Here is a 23,561-nt window from a genome sequence, read left to right on the forward strand (position 1 = left end):
GCTTTTATTATATAAAACCAAACTGGTGAGACCCTGTATCCACTGAGTTTTACAAATTTTTATTTGACATTAAAGAAGAACAAAAAAAGAAAAAGAAAAAACCAACCCCAAACCCCGCACAGCCTAACTTAGTCTTCAGAATAAAATTTATTGTATTTTATTGTCTTTCACTCTTCCATGTAAGATTTTTGGTCCCACTCTGAAGAGTGGACATCATCGAGTTCCCTCCTCCCTTTGCTTTAGGGCTGGTGGGATTCTGAAATGTGGCCATTGCAGAAATTTGTTTGTTTTTGCATCCACCAGACTTTGGCTGTGGACTTCTGTGTGCCTGGCCCTGTATTTGCACCCCGGGGGGTACCGAGAGGAGTCAGGAGCCCACGGTCTGGGGGAGGAGGTTAGAACGAAGGCAGGATTATCACTCACTTCAGTGCGAGGTGGAAAGTAGTGAGTGTGTGAGAGGCAGAGGGGCGCAGCATTTGGGGTTCAGAAGCAGGAGAAACAGCTTCTGGGTGGGGCGGCTATACAGGTATTTTGAATTTTGGAGAAGGGCACTGGATCTCGGAGGAAAGTCACAAATTGGCAAGGGAGGTGCAGGAGTGGAGAGGTCTCCCAAGGAGCAGGACCTGCGTGGACAGAGGTGTGGAGGCCTGGGGACCAGCTGCGCTTGGCTGGGTGTAGGACAAATCAAAGTGAATGGTGAGAAATCCAGAGGGGAAGGAGCCCTGGGGGCCGGGCTTGGAGGGCGGTCCCGGTGTATGAGGTCCTATCTGTCCTGTTGGCAGACGTAAGCCAGCACCCAGAACGGCTCTGTGTAGGTAGTCTGCACGTGGTTTTGAATTATGTGTGAGTTTCTTACTGACACACTTTATGGGTACTTTCAGGGCAGCAGACCTTTATGCACGTAGTTCTCTTTTGTTCATGTCTCAGGTTTAAAATAGCTTTGACGTGTGACTTAACATCACAGTGAAGCTGTGTGTTACAGCCAAAGAGGTTCACTCTCCATCTGTATGAAACTCGAGCTTTCAGGTTGCGGCCCGAAGGCCTAAGGTACCCAGAGTGACGGTCTCCGGTATCCTGAGACGTCCAAAGGGCCCGCTTGGTGCAACTGGCATATTCCTAACATCGCCTTCCTCTCTAGAGAAGTGTGGAGAGTGGCTTGCTCAGCATCTCGGTGAGCGTGGCTTCAGAAAACCTAGTTAACCCATGGCTTCCTCTTATCATTTCCTGCAGATGGTCACAAGAACAAAGAAAATCTTCGTAGGCGGATTATCTGCGAACACGGTGGTGGAAGACGTGAAGCAGTATTTCGAGCAGTTCGGCAAGGTAAGCGGTGCGTGGAGGTGCAGAAACCTGCGCGGTCCGTAGCAGTGGCTGCCGTGGCCCCTGCCTTTGCCGCTACTGTGTCCGCAAGAACCTTGTCCTCGGACTCGGCCGTCAAGATGTAAATGAAATTTGGCAGGAGCCGAGATAGCAGAGTCCGGCTTGTGGTGGGCACGGCACCCCACGTGCCTGCAGGAGCAGACAGAGTGGCCTTTGAGTGCGGATTCACTGGCGTTTGCCGGCCACGTGGGGCCTGGGCTGGGAGCTGACGGTGGCAGCTCCTGGCGAGGGATTCAGGGCTGTGAGTCACAGGGCAGGAGCTCCCGCAGAAGCTGGCCTGTAAGTTGGCGCTGGACTTCACTCTGTGCCCTTCTGGAAGATGCATTGAGAGAGGAGGCTCCCTGGGGCCCTTGCGGCTGAACCCTCCCCTGTCAAATGCCCGAGGAAACTCAGGAAAGATGCTAGGCTCGTACCTGTCAGAATGTCGGTGAGACAGCAGTACAATTATCCCCTGGGCTCTGCTGCGGGAACAGGCTGGGAGCAACTCAGAATGCCCCAGATGAGTCAGGAAGTGGAGTGTGGGAGTGTGTGTGTGACAGACAGAGTCACACAGACAGACAGGGCACGTAACCATGGATGATTAATTCAGCCCCTTTCTAGTTGGTGGGGGGGGACCCACTGCCTTGGAGAGTGGGTTCTTCCCCCGGGTGACACGTTCCTCCAATGACTCTGTCGCCCCAGGGCTCCAGCAGGGCAGCTTGCTGGGCACTGAGCCTTGTTGGCGTTTGTGTGGTGCCCCTCCTACGGCTCCTGTGTCCCAGGAGGCTGGCAGGTGGGTGGGTGCACAGGGCCTACGCCTCCTGCATCTTTGGGCAGTTGTGGACATTGTCCTGGGAGCACAGGTGTGGGATAGTTTTCTTCTGTGTGTCTCGTCATTGTGTCTCCCGCCTCCACCGAAGGACTGATGTGGCAGAGGGCCGCCGAGGCATCCTGAGAAGACACCGCGGCTGTTCTAAGCTCTGTCACTCATCTGCCCCATGACACCTGTCACACTTGCCCTGGGTGGGACGAAGGCATTGCCGCCCACTGGCCAGTCTGAAAGTTCTGTGCTTTCATTTGTTTGCCCAAGGCAATGGGCAGCTATGATCCCATCTCCAGGAGTGTCCAGTTGTGAGCTGCTCTCTGGGATGAGTGCTGTGACTTCTATTTAGCCTCAAAATAGAGATTTTCCTGTCTCTGGTATTAATCAATTTCTGCATGGATGGGAGACCATGCTTCAGAGAACCCAGCCTCCTGCAGCCCAGCCTTGCGTTTGGAATGGCACTCAGCTGCCCTTCTGGGTCGGTTATGAAAGACTCCTTCCCCACGGCACTGTCTGGCATTGCCGGTTGGGGGCTGATTCATTCTGGCAGATTCTAAAAAATAGCTGGGTGTGTTGGGGATTGTGTACACTATGGCGCTTCTCTTCGAGACTGATTTAAAGCATTAAGGGGGATTGGTCCATCCCCCAGCCCCACCCTGCCTAGGGAGAGAGACTGGAAATAATTTAATGAGACAAATCCAGCTTGCGTAATGGAAGGCTCTGGAGTGCGAGCCCTCTTTGCTACCGTTCTGCCTTTAAAACCAGGCCGGAGGTGGTGTTTGCAAACATGAGGTGGGATTTCTTTTTCGAGCCGTAACCTGCCTCGGAATCTCATGGGCCTATTTGCGGGTGTCGGGGAAGTTGATGCTGCCCAGATGGGCTGTTAGAATTTTCCACACAGGCTCATACTCGCCACACCTCCGCACATGCCCAGCTCTGGGTCTCTCCCTCTCTCTCTCCTTTCTCTCTCTTTGTCTTTCCGTTGTTCTTCATTAACACTTAGTGTTGTGACTCAGTCCAGCGGCAGTTGGTGGGGGGGCGCGAGCCCGCAGCAGTGACCATCCCTGCCCCGGGAACAGCCGTCCTCTTGACTGGGAGGCGGCCACAGACTCTTCCCTGGCTTGGCACTCGCCGGGTCTGAAGCCGCTCAGTTAACTGTGCAGTAACGTCGGTGGATTCCTGCAGGATGCATAAACCTATCAAGTGTTTTATTAGAGGACTAAGGAGGCCGTTGAATGTATCACAACCCTCACACTGTATAGTCATGTGTTAGTGGCCTGTTGCGTACATATGCTCTGCGTGTTATCTGGGTCTGTCTTCAGAATAGCTTATTCCCCGTTTGGCTGGCGGCTGGTGTGACATGTGTGTTCCCTTGGGCAGGACCCACCACCTCTCAGGATTCTGGTATAATTCATTTGACTCCAGAATGGTCAAAGGAGGGGAGACCCTGCTACTGGGCCTCAGGGGTGATGAGTAAATCCAGTGGCTGTGAAAGGAGTAACAGTAAATTGACAAACTGATTGAAGGAAATGGAAAACACACGCACACACACTTGCATAAAGTATACTCACACATAGGCACACACTCCCGACTGTGTCAAGTTGTTTGGGGCTCTTTTCAGTTGGTTAACTGCATATTAGTAAGGTGTAATTCAGTGAGTCATTTAGTGAGTACATGTTAAGTGTTGGACACGGGCCAGGCCCTTGACTTATGTTATCTCACTTAATTCTCCTCTGGGATGCTGGTGGGTGTACTGCCCATTTTGTTGATTGTTAAATGGAGTCTTGGTGGGACTGCACCTTTGACTCAAGGTCGCAGCCTTATGAAAGTTCACAGACTTCCCCTCTAGGCTTGTCTGATCATAGAACCCAAACCCTGGGCCCGTTCCAGCTGCTGATCGACCCCCAAGATAGACTTAGGGTGGGGAGGATGCAAAAGAGAGGAAAAAATGGTGTCCCCTCTGGATGCCCAAGGACAGTGCCAGGAACTGGGCCTACGTGGCCTCATTGCTTCTGCACAGCGGATTTTGGCATCATCCAGCCCATTTGACAAAGGTGGACAATACAGGTCAGGGAGGTGAAGTCTCAGCAAAGGTCACCCAGGTAAGGCAGTATAACAGCCAGAATTCACACCCTACTTCCTCCAAGTCTAGAACTGTCCATCTTTCCACAGGCTCCATTCAGAGTTCGCCACCTTCTTTTTAGGTTTCCCTCGTTGTCATGCTTCTTTCCTCTTCCTCTTCCCATCTTGCCTGAGGTGGCAGCTGTTTCGGCTGTTTATTTCAGGTGGCAATCAAGATGGGTAAGAGCGTTGTCTTGGGGCTCTGAGCTAAGGGAGTCTAAACATGTCATTACTGTAAGCGGAGTGGGTACAGGATGGCACATTGAGAGCTTGAAATGACTCAAGTTGGAGGCTAGTAAACCCTTTTTTGCTTTTCTCCCACCTTCCTCCCAGAAGATTTACCCCCCTCCCCCTGACCCCCAGGTTAGGGATGGTCATTACTTGTTTATATTTAAGATGAGATCATGAAGTGCAGCTATCGGCATAAGGACTCTGCTGACTTGGGTGCCGTCCTCACCCCTGGGTAGCTGTTCTGGTCCCCTCGTCGGAGGAAGGTAAGAGGAGGTGTCCCAGACCCTCGTACTGGGCATGACCGCATGGTTAAGGTGAGGCACCTTAACAGGCCACTTCTTTCCTGGCCTCAGTTTCTCACCTGAGGGAAGGGCATGGAAAACTTGGGTTAGATAGTAAATATTTTTGGCTCTGTCACAACTACTCACTTCTGTCATGTGGAGAAAGCAGCTGTAGCCAACACATAAACCATTGGGTGTGGCTGAGTTCCAATAAAACTTTATGAAAACAGGTTTGGGACCCCATCTGTCCCATGGGCTGTGGTTTGCCAACCTCTGTACTAGATTATTCCTATGGTTGGTTTCAAGCTTGAAAATTGAATAATTTAGAAAGTGTTTAAGTAAACATACATAGGTGGATGGATAGATAGGTATCTACGGTACCTATAGACTGTAACCAAGACAAGATGTTATTGGTAGTAATGAGCGTGATGTAACAAATAGAACAGTTGTAACTGTGGTAGAGTTAATTTCTGCACTTCAATATCAAAGGGCAATGAAAGACTCTCTATTCGGAAAAAGCTACCGTTTAGAAACTGGAATCTTCATCCTATGAGTATAAAGTATTTCCAATTTCCTATTACATGTGCTAGATCTCCATGAAGACGCAGAATTTGTGAAGTTCAGATTTTAGTATGAACTTCTTTTACGGTGTTCTGATGTTTCTGAATTAGAGGGTCGTGTGCTTTGTGCCAAGCTTCTTAATGTATTTAAAAATGTGGTTCTGGGCGTCCCTGGTGGCGCAGTGGTTGAGAATCTGCCTGCTAATGCAGGGTACACGGGTTCGAGCCCTGGTCTGGGAAGATCCCACATGCCGCGGAGCAACTAGGCCCGTGAGCCACAGCTACTGAGCCTGCGCGTCTGGAGCCTGTGCTCCGCAGCAAGAGAGGCCGCGATAGTGAGAGGCCCACGCACCGCGATGAAGAGTGGCCCCCGCTTGCCGCAACTAGAGAAAGCCCTCGCACAGAAACGAAGACCCAACACAGCCAAAAATAAATAAATAAATAAATAAATAAGAAATACATTAAAAAAAAAATTGGTTCTCAGGGATGTCAAGTGAGGTAGGTGAAGTATCTATTAAGCGATGACGAAACTGATGTTGAGAAAGGTCAGTATGTTGTCCAAGATCATGTAACCTGGAGAGTCACTCATTTTCAGCATTTATAAAACCTCATCTCCCACTTTACCACTGAGCACCCCCGTCCTCAGAGGGAGCAGGTTTGGTTCATTTGTCAAGAACGTTGATCTATGGCGATTTATTTTACTGCTTCAGGTTTCCTAGTGGACGTTATCTGTGCTGACGATTTCATGCCTACAGGAATGATGTATACAGACCGTTCCGAAAAATGGCATGTAAACAGCGCTCTAGTTGCGCACATACAGACCGAGACCGTCCATCGGGCTGTTCTGCTCCGTTCCCCCTGCACGGCCATCCGGACGAGCCCAGCGTGGTAATTAAAAAGCCCTGGGATCAAAGCAACTCCATGTGCCAGGGCTTCCTCCTTCTCCCTGTAGGCCCCTCCTTCTTAAATTCTCACTTATAGGATTTGGGAGATCAAAAAGAGACCTTTAAACTTAATGAATTCTCGGCTTCGTCCCGGATGGAGCAGTTCTGCACCTTTCAGCCGTTCACCTCGATGAGAGGGCTGCTCGGTGCCGAGCTCGCTAGGTAATTCTCACTTTATATAACTCCTGTGAAAGCAGAGCAGGCCGCATCTGGAGGCTCCCAATTATACTTCACATGGTGAACTGTGTAATTAGTTTGGAAGACTTACGCTTAGTCATTGGTTTATCCTAATCGGCTTTGGCTTTCCCCACCAACAAAGTGAGCTTATTTTGCTAAGCTGAACCGACTCTGCACCCTTTGTTCCAGCCTTTTATTGTCTCATTCCTTTCATTCTGTTTTACTGCCAAAGTTCTGTTTCATTAGGCCTACAAGTCATTTCCAATTCAGTGGGCTGCTACAATCCGGCCTTTATCACTCGGCTGCCCTGGTTCCCATGTCCCTTCTGGGCCAGTGCCCGAGTTTGCGGTTTGACGTGAGGGCTTTAACCCTTTCCTGGGCCAGCCCCTCACTGTGGCGGATGGGAAGCCAAGGCCCTAAAGGAGGTGGTGGTTTGGAAAGTTCCAGCTCTTTAGGGGAGCCCCGTGGAAATGGGGCGAAAAGGGGCCTTCGAGTCCTTTTGTTGGGTTGGGGTTGTGTGTGGGCTATAAAAGTTAACTTGAGCTACAGAGAATGGTGCTCGAAAGCTTTGGGGGGAAAAAAATGGAAAACAAGAATGAATTGGCTTTTTAATATAATGAGATCTCATTGATTGCAGTTGTGTGGGGTCTCGGGAGAGGGCCCTCTGAGGGAGTGTTGGCTGCCTGTTATCTTTTAGCTCCAGGTTTTATGTGCAGGTACGATGCTGGCACCCCCGGCCACCGCTCAGATGCCCCTTTTGATGCTGTATGTGTGAGGAGAGAAAGATCTAGAATAAACATATCATAAAGCCTTTGAAATGTGAAAGGCAGGAGATTTGTGAGAAAATGAATAAGCAAGTTAACCGTATTCCTGAGAGTGGATTCTGATTGTATTGCTTCCTAATGCAAGTTGCAGATAAACAGAGCTCCGTGAGGTGTGCGGTTCCTTCCGACCGGGCCTGGAATACAAAAGTCCTGTCTGTCCTTCGTGGGCCTCACAGCTCCCACGAGGCCTGTGTCTTCTGAAGTGGTTTGTACAGGCGGACTCACTGGAAGGTGGTCGGCGTGCCTGGGCCTTGCCCCTCACCTGCTGGCCTTTGCTCTGGAGGGCCGTGACGTTCCTCAGACCTTGACTTAGAACTCTAGAGTGGACCAGGAAGGACCATTGGCTCTCCCCTCCCTGGCCGGTCACGCTGAAGGCTACCTGCACGTTTAAATTTTCTTCCTGTAATAGCCCAGAACAAGGCCAACACTGTCCTGGTGTTTGATTAAATCTCTGCCTGGTTTGTGTCAATCTCTCCCTTTGGAAGTTGTCATACGGGGGAGGGGACTTTACTTGCCCTGTGACCCCTGGCAGAGCTGCTGAGGGCAAAAAGTCTCAGTTAGCAAACAGGTGACTCCTGCCTCATCTGCCTGCCTCGGCCTCCTGGGCCAGGTGGTGGCAAAAGAGCAAGCAGGACCCACAGGTAATATGAGCCTTGGGCTTTGCAGGTAAACCCTCTTGCCAAAGGACTTTGTGTCTTCCTGATGAACTTTTTCCTCCGTTTCTGCTGCAGCCGGTGGAGAGAGCTGCGTTCGAAACAGATTGAGCACCTCAACCTCACTTCTCCTAAATCCTCTTTTTGTATTCCGCTTCAAAAAGGAGTTCCTGAAATAGATGAGTGGGTTTCTAGGAAAACTGCCCATTTCCCTTTTAGTGTATAAAATATAGCCAGCTGTTGTTAGGCAAATGCATCAGACATTATTATTGCTCTGTTAACAGTGTTTTAAAATATACAAATAGAAAAATAGGATGCCTTCTGGGTAGCAAGCTGGGAAAAGTTTGAGATTATGCTAATCACATGCGTATGCATAGTAAGGTAGGGGAACAAGGCTCGGACTTTCTGGCTCTGCTGTTTAACTGTGTTTCCCAGTATGGTTTAGCTTTATTTAATTCTTGTAGGGGGCAGGAGAGCCCTTGGGCAGGAAGGAGTTAATGAGCCTGGGGAGGCAGAGGGAGAAGGGGTTTAAGGGCTCCACCAGCTTACCTTCCCAGAGCCCTCCTGGCAGGCTCTGAGGACGTCACTTACAATGGAGTTGTTAGCATGAGAAAGAAAGCCTTTCTACCCCTGGATGTACTTCAGTGGGAACTGAAAGTGTCTGAGAAATCACGGTTCAGGCTTGTGCCAGTGGGTGCAAGGAGTGGTTCTTATGGAGGAGAAAGCTCCGTTCATTTAGACTTGGCATAGAAATCGGATTCCATTGTTTTGGGGCGTGAACATTGATATGGAGATTCCTACCCATCCCCCAGCCCATCAATAGGATACCCCATTACATGGGTCGCATATGCTTTTCTTCTTTCTTTCTCTTCTTTTTTTTCCAGCTTCCTTTGTCCTCTGAGAATTAGGCTCTCTGTAGAGCAGCAGGATTTGTCAAGTTACCACCCTCTAAATTTTTACAGCTTTGTATATTCAGACTTGGTATTCGTGAATTAGCCGAAAGTGGGCTGCCAATCGGTACTTTATTTACATTCGAAGCCATAAGAGTGAGAGCCCCAGAAAAAATGTTAATATGCAGGAAGAGGCAGAAGGGTTGAGTTTCTGACTGTTGCTAACCTCACCACTGCCTTTCAAACCAATCATGAGGCACACGGCTGATATTTAATAGCTTTTAGCTGATTATTTTTCTTCTCCTCCTCTTTCTTTTCTATCCAAGTTGACCTGGGTGTACTTGAGCGGAAATGAAGTCATCCAAATGCTGAATTAGAATAATCGCAGGCCTCCAAGAATGAAATGGAAGCAGAGATTAAATGGTAGAGGGAAAGCTGGCATTAATAAGCAGCAGGAAAACTTTGCATAAAATAAATAGGAGATTTGATAGATTGAATTTGTATATGCTATTTCCATTTTTCTCCACTTCGTATTGTCTTCCTTGAGCTGAGTTGCTGGCAGAGTGGGATTTGATTTGCCTTAAGTCCACATACCTTCTGCAGCCAGGGTGATGGTCCTTTCTTCTTCATGGGACGTTGGTGTAACCAGGACGTTTCCAGGATGGAAGAATCTGGGTGGAGGGGCCGTTACTGTGAAAGGTTGATGATTACTGGTTCCAAAGTGCAGTGGTTGGGGATGGGGGGGTGGGCACAGATGGAAGGTAACACACAGCAGGCAAACAAGAAATATTATTGATGGATTCCTGATGGTAAGGAGAAGAACTAGGCTGGATAAAGGTAGGGCGACCAACTGTCCTGGTTTGCCTAGGACTGAGGGGTTTCCAGGAACTCAGGACTTGCAAACCAGAATAAGTTGCTCACCCTAAATAAATGGGAGGTGGGAGAAGGCGAGACGCTTGGCCTCAAACTCCAAAAGGCATGAAACCTTTGACCACCTCCAGGCAGATTTAAGTATTCCTTCCTGCATGTTCCAGAACACTTACTTCATACCTATTTACAATCTGCCTTCCTGATTTAACTCAGCCACTGGGGTCAGGCGCCAGCACAGGCCAGTAAGTGTAGTGTTACCTGAAGTGGCCTGCGGAAGGCAGGACAGACAGACAGACACACAGTCCTGGGCAAGGACAGCTAGCTCATCAGTGACTTGGAGTGTAGGATTCCTTTGGGCTCCGATTTGGGCTCCTACTTGGGGGTTATTTCTACATCTTTTGAAAATAAACGGTTCTGCCCCATGTAGCAAAAAAGTGAGCTTTGTGTAGTTAAAGAGCAAAATAAGGATTTAATTATATTAAAAAAAAAAAACCCCAGCAGAGTGGTTTGTTTACAGGAAGTCGTTTTTAGGTGGTCTGTAGTAGAAAATGTAATTTGCAGAATCAGATTAGTTGTAAATTAGAGATTTTTGGTAGTTGAGGTCGCTAACGATCCTTTATCATTGGCAGCAGACGTAAATATTTTCAGACTTGCTTATTGTTTGTAGAGTGTTATTGTTTGGAAAAAAAAGACAATTTAAGGTGCTTTTCCCTTCAGGAAATACAAACGAGAGTATGGAATGATCAGAGGCAGTCTTTCTGATCTTATTGCCAGGGTTCTTAGGGAACGGCAGGAGGGCAGGGTTAGCGCCAGAGAGAGAAGTGCTGGGGTGGTTTGTGAGGGAGCTTGCCGATTCTCTGATATAAAAAAAACCAAAAAAAGTTTTTCTCCTTTAAAAAGACCACCCCGAATGTAAATTGGTGCAGCCACTATGAAAAACAGTATGGAGGTCCCTCAAAAAACTAAAAATAGAGTTATTATATGAGCCAGCAATCCCACTCCTGGGCACATATCCAGACAAAACTATACTTTCAAAAGATATGTGCACCCCTATGTTCACAGCAACACTATTTACAATAGCCAAGACATGGAAGCAACCTAAATGTCCATCGACAGACGAATGAATAAAGAAGATATGGTACATAAACACAATGGAATACTACTCAGCCATAAAAAAGAATGAAATAATGCCATTTGCAGCTACATGGATGGACCTAGAATCTCATACTAAGCAAAGTAAATCAGAAAGAGAAAGACAAATACCATATGGTATCACTTATGTGTGGAATCTAAAATATGACACAAATGAGCTCTATGAAACAGAAACAGACTCACAGACATAGAGAATAGACTCGTGGTTGCCAAGGGGAAGGGGGGGCAGAGGAGGGTTGGATTGGTAGTTTGGACTAGTAGATGCAAACTATTATATATAAGATGGATAAACAACAAGGTCCTATTGTATAACACAGGGAACTGTATCCAATATCTTGTAATAAACCATAATGGAAAAGAATATGAAAAAGAATATATATATTTACATATATATAAAACTGAATCACTTTGCTGTATACCAGAAACTAACACAACATTATAAATCAACTATACTTCAATAAAAAATAAAAAAAATAAAAAGACCACCCATTTCCTTTATTGATAGATGTGTTTTAGGAGCAAAAAGGAGGATTTATTGATGTCGCAGGTCTCCATTCCAGCTAAGCTGGCATATGTTCAGAGTCAGAGATTGCTGTTTGCCCAAACCTTTCATGTGCCTTTTGACTTGTAATTGTCCCAGCGGCCCTGTGGGGTGGGGGGATTATCCCCATTTGAAAGTCAGGAAAGGAAGGCTGGGAGAGCGTAAATGACTTGCTCAGGAGCCACAGCCAGACAGCGGTGGGCCGAGGTACAGACCTGAGCCCTGGGTAGAAGGCCTGGGCTTGTAGCTCCATGAGGGCTGCTGGGCTGGGCCACCTCCCTCAGGTGTGTGAGCGCTTGCGGCTAGCAGTGTGCTGGGCCATAGCATTTCTGTGACATATCTTGCAGGAAGCCGACTGTGACTTTATGGTTGTTTGTTTAAAACATATATTATGTTAGAACAAATATTATGGCATGGACTGCAGAATTTGCATAATTGTTTTTGAAAAACCTTGAGATTTGGAGACATTTCAGGATAGGCTCCTGGCTGCATTAGGCTCTGTCCCCCGTCATTCTGGGCTGTCCCAGGATTTACTGGATCACTAGGAGTACTTGGGTAGAAATGCTGAGAATCACTACTGTTTAGCATAGGGGTTGGCATACTTTTTCTGTAAAGGGCCAGATAATAACTGTTTTCAGTTTTGTGGCCCAGATGGTCTCTCACAACCACTCAACTCTGCCATTGTAGCAGGAATGACAGCAGTCGTAGACAGTATGAAAATGAATGGTTGTGGCTGTGTTCCAATAAAACTTTATTTACAAAAAACAGAAGGCTGCAGGATTGGGCTCTTAGCCAGAGTTTGCCGACCCCCTGGTTTAGCATATTGCCTGGTAATAAGGGCATAGTTTTTTTTATACTCAGACTGTCTGGTGTCAAATCCAGCTCATCTGTTTATTAGCTCTGTAACCGTGGGCAGGTCATTTAACTTCTTTCTTCCTGAGTTGTTTTATCTGTAGGATGGGGATGATACTGCATAGGACCGTTGAGACAAGTAAATGAACTAAGGCATATATAGTTCTAGCATCCTGCCAGAAACTAAGTGCTTAATAAATGGTAGAAACATGAGCTGCTGTTATTTTCATCCTAAGACTCAGGTTCCGCCTCTGGCGTTGCCGCTCCCATCGTCTCCAGCAGTAGCCCCGCCACACACACACACACACACACACACACACACACACTCTCTCTCTCTCTCTCTCTCTCTCTCTCTCTCTTTTCCATCTCTCCCATCTGTCTTTTGGGTGGGCTTACCACTCAGTTCTTCCACCCACCTTGGGGATAATACAAATTGAAAGTCCTTCCTGGGTCCTCTTCGCCTGAAGATGAAGATGGAGTTTCGTTTAGTTTTCAGTGGCACGTATCTTGAGTTCATTCCAGCTACCCTGATGCCTTGAGTTTGTGGAATTGACTTCAGGCTGCTCTGGCTTTGATGGAAAACATTGAACTGATACGGGCCAGAAGAGAATTCTTTCGGTTGGACCCTGCTGATGAGCTCTTTAAACCTGCTTGAATAAGTAAACTCCTTTGTTTTTGGGGGCGGGGGGAAGAATAGAGGATGCGGTCTGGAAATTGTCCCAATATCATTTAACTGGTGTTTATTAAAGTATATTTATATATATTGAACCTGTTTATTGAGCTTATTTAGCCTCTTGAGAGAGCTTTCCACATCCTCATTTAAGTTTTCTTTCCTGAGTCTAATAAGCTTGGTCTTCTGGTTTTTGAATTTATTGCAAACATTAAGGGGTGGGAAGATGTTGTTAATAAATTCAGTGTAAAGAGGAGGGAGAGAAACCTATAAAAACAAAAAGATTTCAGTCTTAAAAAGCACCACGTTGTAGGACCATTTGGTGCAGGGAAACAGCCCATCCTTCCTCGTTAGGTCCAGAAGGCATCTCGTCTGCAGCCTCGCACATCGTTCATTGTTCATTGATTCATTCACCCGATCTTCTGAATGCCAGGCCCTGAGCTAGGAGCCAGGGGCGCAGCCATGAACAAAACAGACAAAGTCCCTGCTTACTTGTAGATGTTTTCAGATGAGGTTGGAGAGCACCAGCCAAGAGCAAACGAGTAAATAGTAAACGTAAAGTAACTACAGATTGTCTCCTAAAGAAAACAAACCAGGAGCTGGAAGACTCCATAAAGGAGCACCAAAGAGGGGATCTTGGTTTATCAGAAAAAGAATCAAATTTACATGTAACCTCTTTGCCCCGAGTAGACTGCAGGTTCCACTGAGGTGGGGCTGGGTCTGTTTCCTAACCGTGTGCAGCGCCAGGATGGGCCCAGGGGCTGGGCCGTAGTTGGTACTCGGTAAATAGTGGTGGGATGAATGGGCCTCTGTATCAGAGGGCAGGGCTATGCCAGACATTGGAGGCGTTTCAAATGGTAAAATTATGATTTTTCTTTTATAAAATGGGGCTTTAAGAGAATATATTCAGTCATCGGGAGCATTTCCTTATGTGGATCCTATCTTTCCCCTGAAGCCCGGGATAAATGAGCTATTTCCACCCTGGAGTAAAAGCTTGTTAGAACTGAGAAGCTATCTGGGCAGGTGGAGCTGGTCAGCAAGGCCTTTTCCGGGGCCGGAAGACTCTCAGGCAGGTCTTGGTGTCGAGGGTGGGCACGCAGCTGCCCCAGAGAAGGGACGGATCAGAGGAGGGTGAAGGGGGCCCTAATGCATCTCAGGTTGCATCTTCCCCTGCTCCTCTTTCTGTCTTTGGTCTAAGAAAAACAATGGGCCTGCTGAGTGGCAGGTGTCCAGTAGGGTCTGTGGTTTTCAGAAGCCGGCAGGAGCATTGATTCATTGTGGCCCATGGATGCTTGGCTCTCCCTGGGGTGCAGGTAGCAGGTGGGCTCTTGGCAGCTTCTCCCTGGACTTGTCTTTTTGTGATCAGCCAGGCTAGGGGGTGAGAACGGGTTCAACAACATTAAGCCAAAGCACGGACATCTCTGATGCTGGGAAATCTGGCTGTGGACAGAGAGAACTCATTTGTGGGTACATTTTTTCCCTCTTGAAAGAACAGAGGGATGCCGCTGCCGTTTATTGCCCGGCTCTTGGGAATTGTCAGGGTTGCGTGGGATGAAATTGAACGATTCTGGACTTTGGGATCAGGTAGACCTGAGTTTGAATCCAGATGCCATCATTTGCTATTAGTGTTGTGCCCTGGGGCTGGTGATTTCACTGTCCTGAGACTCATTTCTTGTCTCTTAAGTGAGGATACACAGTCATTTACGGTGAGGGTGGGGAGAAGCATTGTAAGAATTAAAAGAGACAACTTTGCCGATGTCTGCTCCATGAGAATCTCCCCTCCCCACATTCATATTCTCTCTCTCTCTCTCTATTTTTCACACCCCCTGCCCCTCGTGCATCCGAAGTCCCAAACTGCTGACTTCACCAGGTTCACCCCCCCATCCTGTAAACGCCCCACCATAGTCTGCACTCTGCACGACACATGCCCTATGTGTCAAGTGGATGTCTTTCAGTTGTTAATAGGACTAGTTTCTTGGCTTCTCCCAGCCTCTGCCCCATCCCTCTGTAACCATCAGCTGTACGACAAATCCCGAGCCACAGAAGTCCTGCATCTGAGATCCTGCTAGATTTAACCCAGCTGGAGCTACTGTGGGGGGAGGCCAACGGGAGGATTTGGCTTTTTTTCCTCTTATGCTAATGAAGTGAACATGGCAAGGAGTCACAATATTTTCTTTCCAGGCAAAGAAATGTTGTAGTAGGAGAAACAGCAGGCAGGGGAAGCAAACGTGATCTTACTGGATTCTCTCAAGGGAGGAATAGGACAAATTGTCAGCGTCTGTTGAGAAGATAATGCTCTCGCTATGATAAATGCCAAGTTTCTATTGAAAACCACCATCTTAATGGTGGCGTCCCCAAGAACTCGGCGCATGCCTGGCAGCAGAGGCCGTCGGCGCAGGAAAGCCGATATTTGTAGGGGGTTTGTTTGTTTGCAGTGAGAAATCAGTTTAAAGCAAATGAGTCAGTGCATTAAAAATGTTCTTTTAGGCAGCTTTATAGAGCTATCTGGAGTGCTCCAGCGCGGCCTGCACTTAAAACACACCTATGGGGAGACTTCCACCCTCAATAAATATTTCTCGCATATGACTTAGATTCAAGGAACATGTGGGACTGGAAAGCCGCCTAATATAATTTCCCCTCCCATAGGAAGTAGCTGCTGTAATTCACTTGCAAGTTATTTCAAAAAGCCTGTTCTGATAGAAATTTCTGCCTTCTCACGGACTAGGATTTTTCTAGAACTGTCTATTTGTAGCACCCTTTTTTGACAAGGGCATGTCTGGTTGTATTTAATTCAATGCCACTCCCTCAAAGGGCTTCTCAGCTTTTGGTTGCCTTTTTGGGGGTGCTTTATGCTGATTTGTCTCAGCCTGTTCCGTGTAGCTGGTCTACCTCATAGACCTGTGCTCAGGGACACCTGCAGGTTAGTGGGGTGGCGGGGGGTGGTTCCTGGAGGGCTGGAGAATACATTCAGGAGCTCTGAGGATGCAGGGCCAGTCAGGACCCTGGCCGGCTGGGACCATGGGGCCGGATGGAGGCAGAGGAAGGAGGTCTTCATCAGCTGTTCAAAGGCCCTGAGGTGGTTATGCTTGTCCAACCCTCCATTCATTCCGTAACCTGATTTTTGTGTGCCTACTAGGTATAGGGCACCATGTTGGGGTCAGAGATCAGAGGAAGAGTCCCTGCCCACAAAGGTCAAGGAGTAGAGACACCTGTAAACAAAACTGCAGTGCAGTGAAGAGAGGCCAGGAGCCTGCTGACCATCACTGATGGGTGGGGATGTAGTGGCCGCTGTTGAGCTCTTGTGCCTCCCATGCTTTACATCTGCCATCTTGCCTGTTGCCCAGGGCAGCCTCTGAAGGTGGGTCATATCTTCATTGGCCTCAGCACCAACCTGAGTGCTGACCTGGAAGAGGTGCTTGACAGACATTTATTCTGGGTTCCATCAGAGTTCGCATGGAGGGTGGGAGGAAGCCCACCGTGTGTCTTGGCCACACACTCCTGAGGACAGCAGCCCTGCCTGTGCCCACTTTGGAAAGAACCAAAGGAGAATGTTCACTTCAATAGATCTTGAAATAGTGAATCTGACTCTTCATCAGCTGGAGAGCAGGGAAGGAGGCAAAGTTCAAGTTGGATTCACCTTGCCTTCACCTTGCCCAAACGTATTAACTGCTGAGGAGATGCCCCAGGATTTTAAAGACTCTCCCCTTCTTGCCAAGTTTAAAGTTCCTCTCTGAGATCTTACCCTTCAACCTCACCAGAAACTACAAGCTCAGTTTGTTTATTTGACCGATGGGTGGGACAGTGAACAGTATCTTTTCAGTGCCGGAGAACCTCACAGAACATTAGTTAGGGTGTCTCAGTTATATTCCATCTCATTATTGCTTCCCAGATGCATTTACTCTGGGCCCTGCCAGTGGATGGATTTGGCAGCCCAAGAAAATTGACAAAGATGACTCCTCAGATGCACCTAGAACAAAATGATAGTTGAGATTAGTGGTTTTCTGCAAAACCAATAACTTCTAATCACTGGAGTGAAAGTTTATATAGAATGTTCCAGATCAAATAAATGTGTTAATTCTAGATGCCTTTTTTTTTTTTTAAGGCTACAATAAAAAATACCATTTATTTTCAGATGTGTTGAGTCCTCCCAGTTTCTAGGAATCATGGAGTCACACTTTCTTATCCATATTTTCATTCCTAGCTCCATGCTCATGTAGAGCAGGGGTTGACACACTGACTGTAAAGGGCCAGATAGCAGGACTCTGTGGGCCAGACTCTCTGCCACTGTAGCAGAAAAGCAGCCATGGAAATACATAAATGAGTGAGCATGGATGTGTTCTAGTAAAACTTTATTTACAAAAACAGGCAGCGGGGAACTTCCCTGGTGGCGTAGTTGTTAAGAGTCCACCTGCCAATGCAGAGGACACAGGTTCGAGCCCTGGCCAGGAAGATCCCACATGCCATGGAGCAACTAAGTCCGCGAGCCGCAATTACTGAGCCTGTGTGCCACAACTACTGAAGCCCGTGTGCCTAGAGCCCAGGCTCCACAACAAGAAAAGCACCATAATGAGAAGCCCGTGCACGGCAACGAAGAGTAGCCCCCCGCTCGCCGCAACTACAGAACGCCTGCGCACAGCAATGAAGACCCAACACAGCCATAAATAAATAAATACATTAAAAAAAAAAAAAAAAAAGCCAGGCCGCAGGCCAGATTTGGCCCAAGTTGCTGTAGACATTTCTAGTCCCCAACTGGAGTCTCAAAGAAAGCAGTGATTTCCTAGAATTGTGGATATTTTTAGGGCCATTCATAAACTGCTTTGGCGGGGGGAGGGCATACGTATACTTGTTTGGAAGAATACTTGCCCTTTTAATGGAGACATGCATCAGAAAGGTACTTCGTGTGGTCTCACGCTGCCCCTCCAATCCATTTGGAAAACTCCTTCAAAGTAAGTAGCTGCAAATATAAGGCCAGCTAGAGAGAGCAGAGCCCACAAGCAATGTTAGGGTGAACAGGCGAGGACCCTGGGGTCTTGCTTCTTCGTGGGTGACCCGGTGCTGCTGCTCCGTGATGGGTGCTCTATGTGGCCGTAGCAGCCACAGCTAGAGGATTCTACCCGACAGCGTGCATGGGAACGCTAGCTGATGGCTCCTGCTCCAGCTAGCATTGCATGTGCCAAAACGTGGAAGGCACAAATGAAAACTTGTGTGCGGCTTCCTACAGCCATCCTTTACCCTGCAAACTCACACCCACGAGCTGAGAATTTGGTTATAATCCTTTTTTCTAAAAGAAGAAAACCCGATCCGAGTGGATTAATTTGCACTCCTCAGGTCTGTAAAAACACCCAGTGACCTGGACATGTTGATGAAAATGTGGAAATTAACACTTGGAAATTTTTATATAAAACCTGCATTGAAATTTCAGCTAAACATTCTCACACTAAAAAGAGCTATATACTTATACCTGAAAAACTCAATTGGATGCCAGCTGCTTATTTCTCCATTGTGGTCACGTGGGCTGAGGTTCTTAGTATGAAATGTAATTTACACAAATTAGTCGAAGGCAGGTAGAGTGTGAAATTAAATTGATGCCTTGATTTCTGTATTCTCTAGTAAGTGTTTTTCTGAAATTTGTCATTTCTGCCCTAGGAACTTTGAGGTATGGGTTGCTTTTTTTTTTTTTTTTTTAACAGAGCGAAGAAGTTCTTATTGGTTAAGGATGTGACACAACCTTAATTACAGGCTAAAGAGATGTTTTGTTTTGTTTTGTGGCTAAATATTAGAGTAAGCCCAAATTGGGCTACTGGTCGATGTAGAAAACAGAATTTAACATGTGTATTAAATTTTTCAACTATCTGGACCAAGCCACTTAATCTCTTTAGCTGTGGCTAGGACAGTCTAGGGCTCCTAGCTGTGTAGACCTCCAGAGAAGGCTCTGGAGACCTTTCCCAGATGAGAAAACTGTAGTTCAAGTATAACACTGTGACCTGGTCATTTCCCCCAGGACCCCCGGGTCCTGGCTGGGCCTGTCACCAGCCCCAAGCCCCAGCTACTGCCTCTTTTGGAGACAGTTTTCAGTGTCTTGTGTTCTTGTCTCAGCAACCATGGTAAGAATGAGTCGAGTATGAGGTATCCTGGCTCAACTCTGATAATCCCAAGAGGAAGGGGAATCACCGCGTGTTCAGAAATCATCCCTGAGGCCAGCTGCGGGGCCACATGAGAACGTTTTAACAGCAGCAGCCATGATTTGACTTGCCCTCACCAGCAGAACATCAGCCCTCCAGGGCTGAACCCATCTGCTGAGTCCTTGGGTGGCTCTTGGTGACCACCCCTTGGCTGAAAAGGAGTCAGGTTGCACCCGGGGTCTGTGGTTTCATTTTATGGGTGTCTTTCTGCTAGGCCACCCCCCAGCAAGGTGGACCTGGGTGGGCCCCGCCAACCTTGGAGTGAATCATTTCCGCCCGCTAACTAGCGGCCGATGTTCCGGGCGCCCTGAAAAATGAATTACGGGTGCTCATGACTTTTTATTTGTCCATGGTGGCATGGGTGGTATTTATCTCTCTTGTCCCTGTTCTCCCTGCTTTCAGAGCCTTTATCTCCATCTGAGTCAGCATGACATGGTTTGAAAATTGCCTGTTTGCCTTTTAATGATGATTAATGTCCATAGCCACGTTTCAAATTTAGGATCTCTTCAAGAGTCTGGGAGACCGTTACCAAGAGCAACCTGGGGAGGGAGTTGGTCATGCAGAGCTCTGTACTTCCCCTGCCTGAATTAGATGCCTCCTCCATTTCTGCCTCTTCCCTCCAGCACCTTGTGGACCCTTCTTGGGTCTTTGGCACCAGGAGCTGAGTTGGAGCAGATGGGCGGGCAGGCTTAACCGACCCTCTTGGTCACTTTTGGTCACCAGTGCCTCACCAGTGGTATCTGGAAGGGTCACTCCTTCTTGCCCCTTCCTCCCTGCCCCCTGATCAGGGAGGCCAATGAGGAGCTAAATTTCCTCCGCAGCAGGTGCCTGTCATCTATCTGAAGATAGTTGCCAACATCTGGTACAATTGCCTCTGCAAACGCAGTAACAAGGCGGCCTGCAGTTCAGGCGCAGAGTGAGCCTCGCTGCTTTAATGATAACAAGCTGTTGGCCTTCCCTCTGAGATGAATCCATCTCACAGATGTTTGTCTAGTTTTGGCAATCGTATCGCACTACAGCCTTGGTGATTATGCTCAACTGGAGACTATTACAATAAAAGAAGTTTGAACTTGTTCCATTTTTACATCCCACCCCCTTCTCCCCTGTTCTGAGGTATAATTTATATCAATGGCTGTAATATTGGTTCCATTACGGAGGCCTCTTTTTATGATGTCGCTGGAGCTGCAGCTTATAGCCTGGCTTCCTCTACAGGTTAATGTGTTTTAGCTACATTGATGCTTTTAATGTCCTCACTTAATGGCCCCGTGGCCGTCCTTCTCACCCTCGGTTGAAGCGCCTGTGGGCACTGCGAGGTCACGTGATTGCTTTGCCTTGCTATCTCCAGCTGTAGACAGTTATGGCTCATGTGCACATGGGGGGAGTGCACGGTGTCATGGGGGAGGCTTGGTGCCTGTACAGGAAGGGAGAGGATGGGAAGAGGGGTCTTCCCTGGAGGTAGCAGTGAGAGGCAGGCCTGGACATGTAGAACCTTCTGGACGGTCATTGGCCTTCCTCTCTCCTTCTTTCCCTCTCTCCCTCTTCCCCAATTCATTCTTCTGCTACCGTTCCTCCTGCTTCCTAAGAGGGCACAATATTCTTTCATTAAAACAAAATAAATAAATCACAAAATAAATAAATAAAGCAAAATAAATCAAAATCACAAGTTGGCAAAGTGGCATATGGAGGCCCGGCGGGCAGTTACTGTTGCAATGTTCAATATTTGGGGCTTTAATATTACACAGTGGTTTACTAGTTTTACTATTATAGTTCGAGATAGGAAAGTTGGAAGGAACTACCAACCCATTCAAATCCTATTTAATGATAGTAAGTGCTGAGTTTTGTTGCTGTTGTTTTTTAATTTTATTTTTTTATTTATTTATTTTTGGCTGTGTGGGGTCTTCGTTTCTGTGCGAGGGCTTTCTCTAGTTGCGGCAAGTGGGGGCCATTCTTCATCGCGGTGCGCGGGCCTCTCACTATCGCGGCCTCTCTTGTTGCGGAGCACAGGCTCCAGACGCGCAGGCTCAGTAGTTGTGGTGCACGGGCCTAGTTGCTCCGCGGCATGTGGGATCTTCCCAGACCAGGGCTCGAACCCGTGTCCCCTGCATTGGCAGGCAGACTCTCAACCACTGCACCACCAGGGGAGCCCAATGCTGAGTACTTTTAATAGCAACTATCATTAATTGGGTCTCTGCTGTGTACCAGGCACTGCGCTGATTGCTTTTATTTTACATAATTTTTTAGTACAATTCATTTTATATAATTTTTAAAATATAATTCTTCATATAGTTCTTAAAGTGCCCGTGCCAGGTGCATATTCTTACATCCCTTGTCATAGATGAGGAAGATGAGGCCCGGGGGCATGAAGGTACATGCGTAGCAGCCCGAGCTGCCCAGGGACAGAGGAAGCTCTTAGTCTGGGGCCAGCGAACTCCAATCCCATGCTCGTTCTGGAGTCATCATTGTCATCGTTAAGCCCACTTGCTGCCTGAATTGATGTCATGGAAAAATGTGCCTATCCGAGACATGGTGCATTATATAAATAAGCACAGGATAAATCACCATCCTCACTTGACATTTAAGCCTTTTTCATTTTAATTTGGACATTTCTTTGTCAATGATTAGGAAACGCAATTTTGGCAAGGTGTTATTTTTGGCAGCAGCCTCACGAATGGGTGAGTCAGCCTGGTGGTGGATGTATCATTGGTGGCCGGACACCACATGTTTCTTTCCTCGGTCAGAAATAGATGTCGGTGTGTGTGCTGGTGACACGTCAGGAGCCCTGGACCGCGGAACCAGGCACTTGTGTAGGAGCTTTTCTGCGAGCCCCAAGGGAGGCAACTCATCCTGTCCTCGGGACAGGACACTGTTCTGTAAAGAGTTCCTCAAATGTGTGGGTTTGAGTCCAGTACGGAGAGAGAAAAAATTTTTCCCTGAAAAGTTAAACTAGAGTGGTTTTCTCGTGATGCATGTCAAATTTAAAAACCATTGGGGGACTCATGAAAAATAATAGTTCTCAGAAATGGCTAAAAATGTGAAACTTGAAATCCAGCAGGTTATTGAAGACTTGACATGATCTTTGCCATCAGAGTTAACTTTTAAGTATATGCTTTTAACTTGGGCCATACGGAGGTCATAGAAAAAGCCCCAGCAGAAATTTGAAGACTTACCTGCTAGTTCGTTTTGTGGTCTTTTTTTGTTTCTTTTTAATAAATGTATTTATTTTTTACTTTTTTTTTTGGTTGCATTCGGTCTTCGTTGCTCTGCGCTCTAGTTGTGGCGAGCGGGGGCTAGTCTTCGTTGCGGTGCGCAGGCTTCTCATTGCGGTGGCTTTTCTTGTTTCAGAGCACGGGCTCTAGGTGCGCGGGCTTCAGTAGTTGTGGCACGTGGGCTCAGTAGTTGTTTGCAGGCTCTAGAGTGCAGGCTCAGTAGTTGTGGCGCACGGGCTTAGTTGCTCCGCGGCATGTGGGATCTTCCCACACCAGGGCTCGAAGCCGTGTCCCCTGCATTGGCAGGCAGATTCTTAACCACTGCGCCACCAGGGAAGTCCCCCTTTTGTGATCTTGGGCAGCATTTATCTTCTCTGGGTTTCGGCTCTCCCTTCTATAAAGTTGGGCTAAATGACAGTTTGAGTCTGTTCTGGCCCTAGAATTGTATTCTGTTGGCCGGGACACGACTGAAGTGTCTTTTTTATGCATGACCATTGCTTCCTTCTGGGTCTGAACTAGATCCCACGTGGCCCAGAGTCAGGTCAAATCAAGCAGAATTGACCACGGAGGGTAGTCTGTTAACTGGGCATCTTCTTTTCCTCAATTTCCCGCCCTTGGCGCAGGCCTCCCATGCCAGTGGTCAGCTGTATAGCTTTTCATGCCTCCATCCTCACCTGCCCTCCCCAGGGCCCTTTATCCTCTCCTGCCTGCCACTCCACGCCAAATCAGTTCTTTCTTTGCAGCGCTAGAGCCAAACCACCCAAACGCGGCAAAAACGTGTGGTGTGGCTTTTTCCACTTTTTTCTCTTGTGGTGGTTACAATATTATTAAAAATCCATTAAATTTTAATGTACCCTATAAAATATGTGCTCTTGCGAAAGCAAGCACAGATAATTATTTCTGATGAATAAACCAAGAGGACAAGTATGTATGAAGTTCATGCTGCAGCATTCAATTTTTATTATATACGTCTCCTGCAGGGGCAATCACTGTGATGTTCCAGCTGGTTGTGTCGAGGGCCAGTTCTTCTCACAGATCCTTTGGGGCGGCGTGAACCCTGAACTATCTGGGATGTTCTCAGAGCTCGTTTTTTACGTGGAAAGAAAGAGCCATGTATGGTAGCCGTCTTCTGTTAAAACTCTTCAAACCAAAGAATGAAGGACTGAATGATTCAGGAGGAGAGGAATACTCTCTCTCCATACTGCCAGGTTGCCTTGTGGGGTGA

The 23,561-nt window shown here is 47.5% G+C and overlaps 1 protein-coding gene across 9 annotated transcripts in view; it reads left to right on the forward strand.

Annotated features, from left to right (window-relative positions):
• Window positions 1-23,561, forward strand: part of MSI2 (musashi RNA binding protein 2) — a 393,232-nt gene that overhangs the window by 135,590 nt on the left and 234,081 nt on the right. For all 9 annotated transcript variants that reach the window (XM_036835933.1, XM_036835934.1, XM_036835930.1 and 6 more), the window contains exon 6: window positions 1,231-1,323. In XM_036835933.1, coding sequence (XP_036691828.1) covers window positions 1,231-1,323 — 93 coding nt within the window. The remainder of the gene's footprint in view (window positions 1-1,230; window positions 1,324-23,561) is intronic.

This window comes from Balaenoptera musculus, chromosome 20, assembly GCF_009873245.2.
Source record: "Balaenoptera musculus isolate JJ_BM4_2016_0621 chromosome 20, mBalMus1.pri.v3, whole genome shotgun sequence".
Lineage (NCBI taxonomy): Eukaryota > Metazoa > Chordata > Mammalia > Artiodactyla > Balaenopteridae > Balaenoptera > Balaenoptera musculus.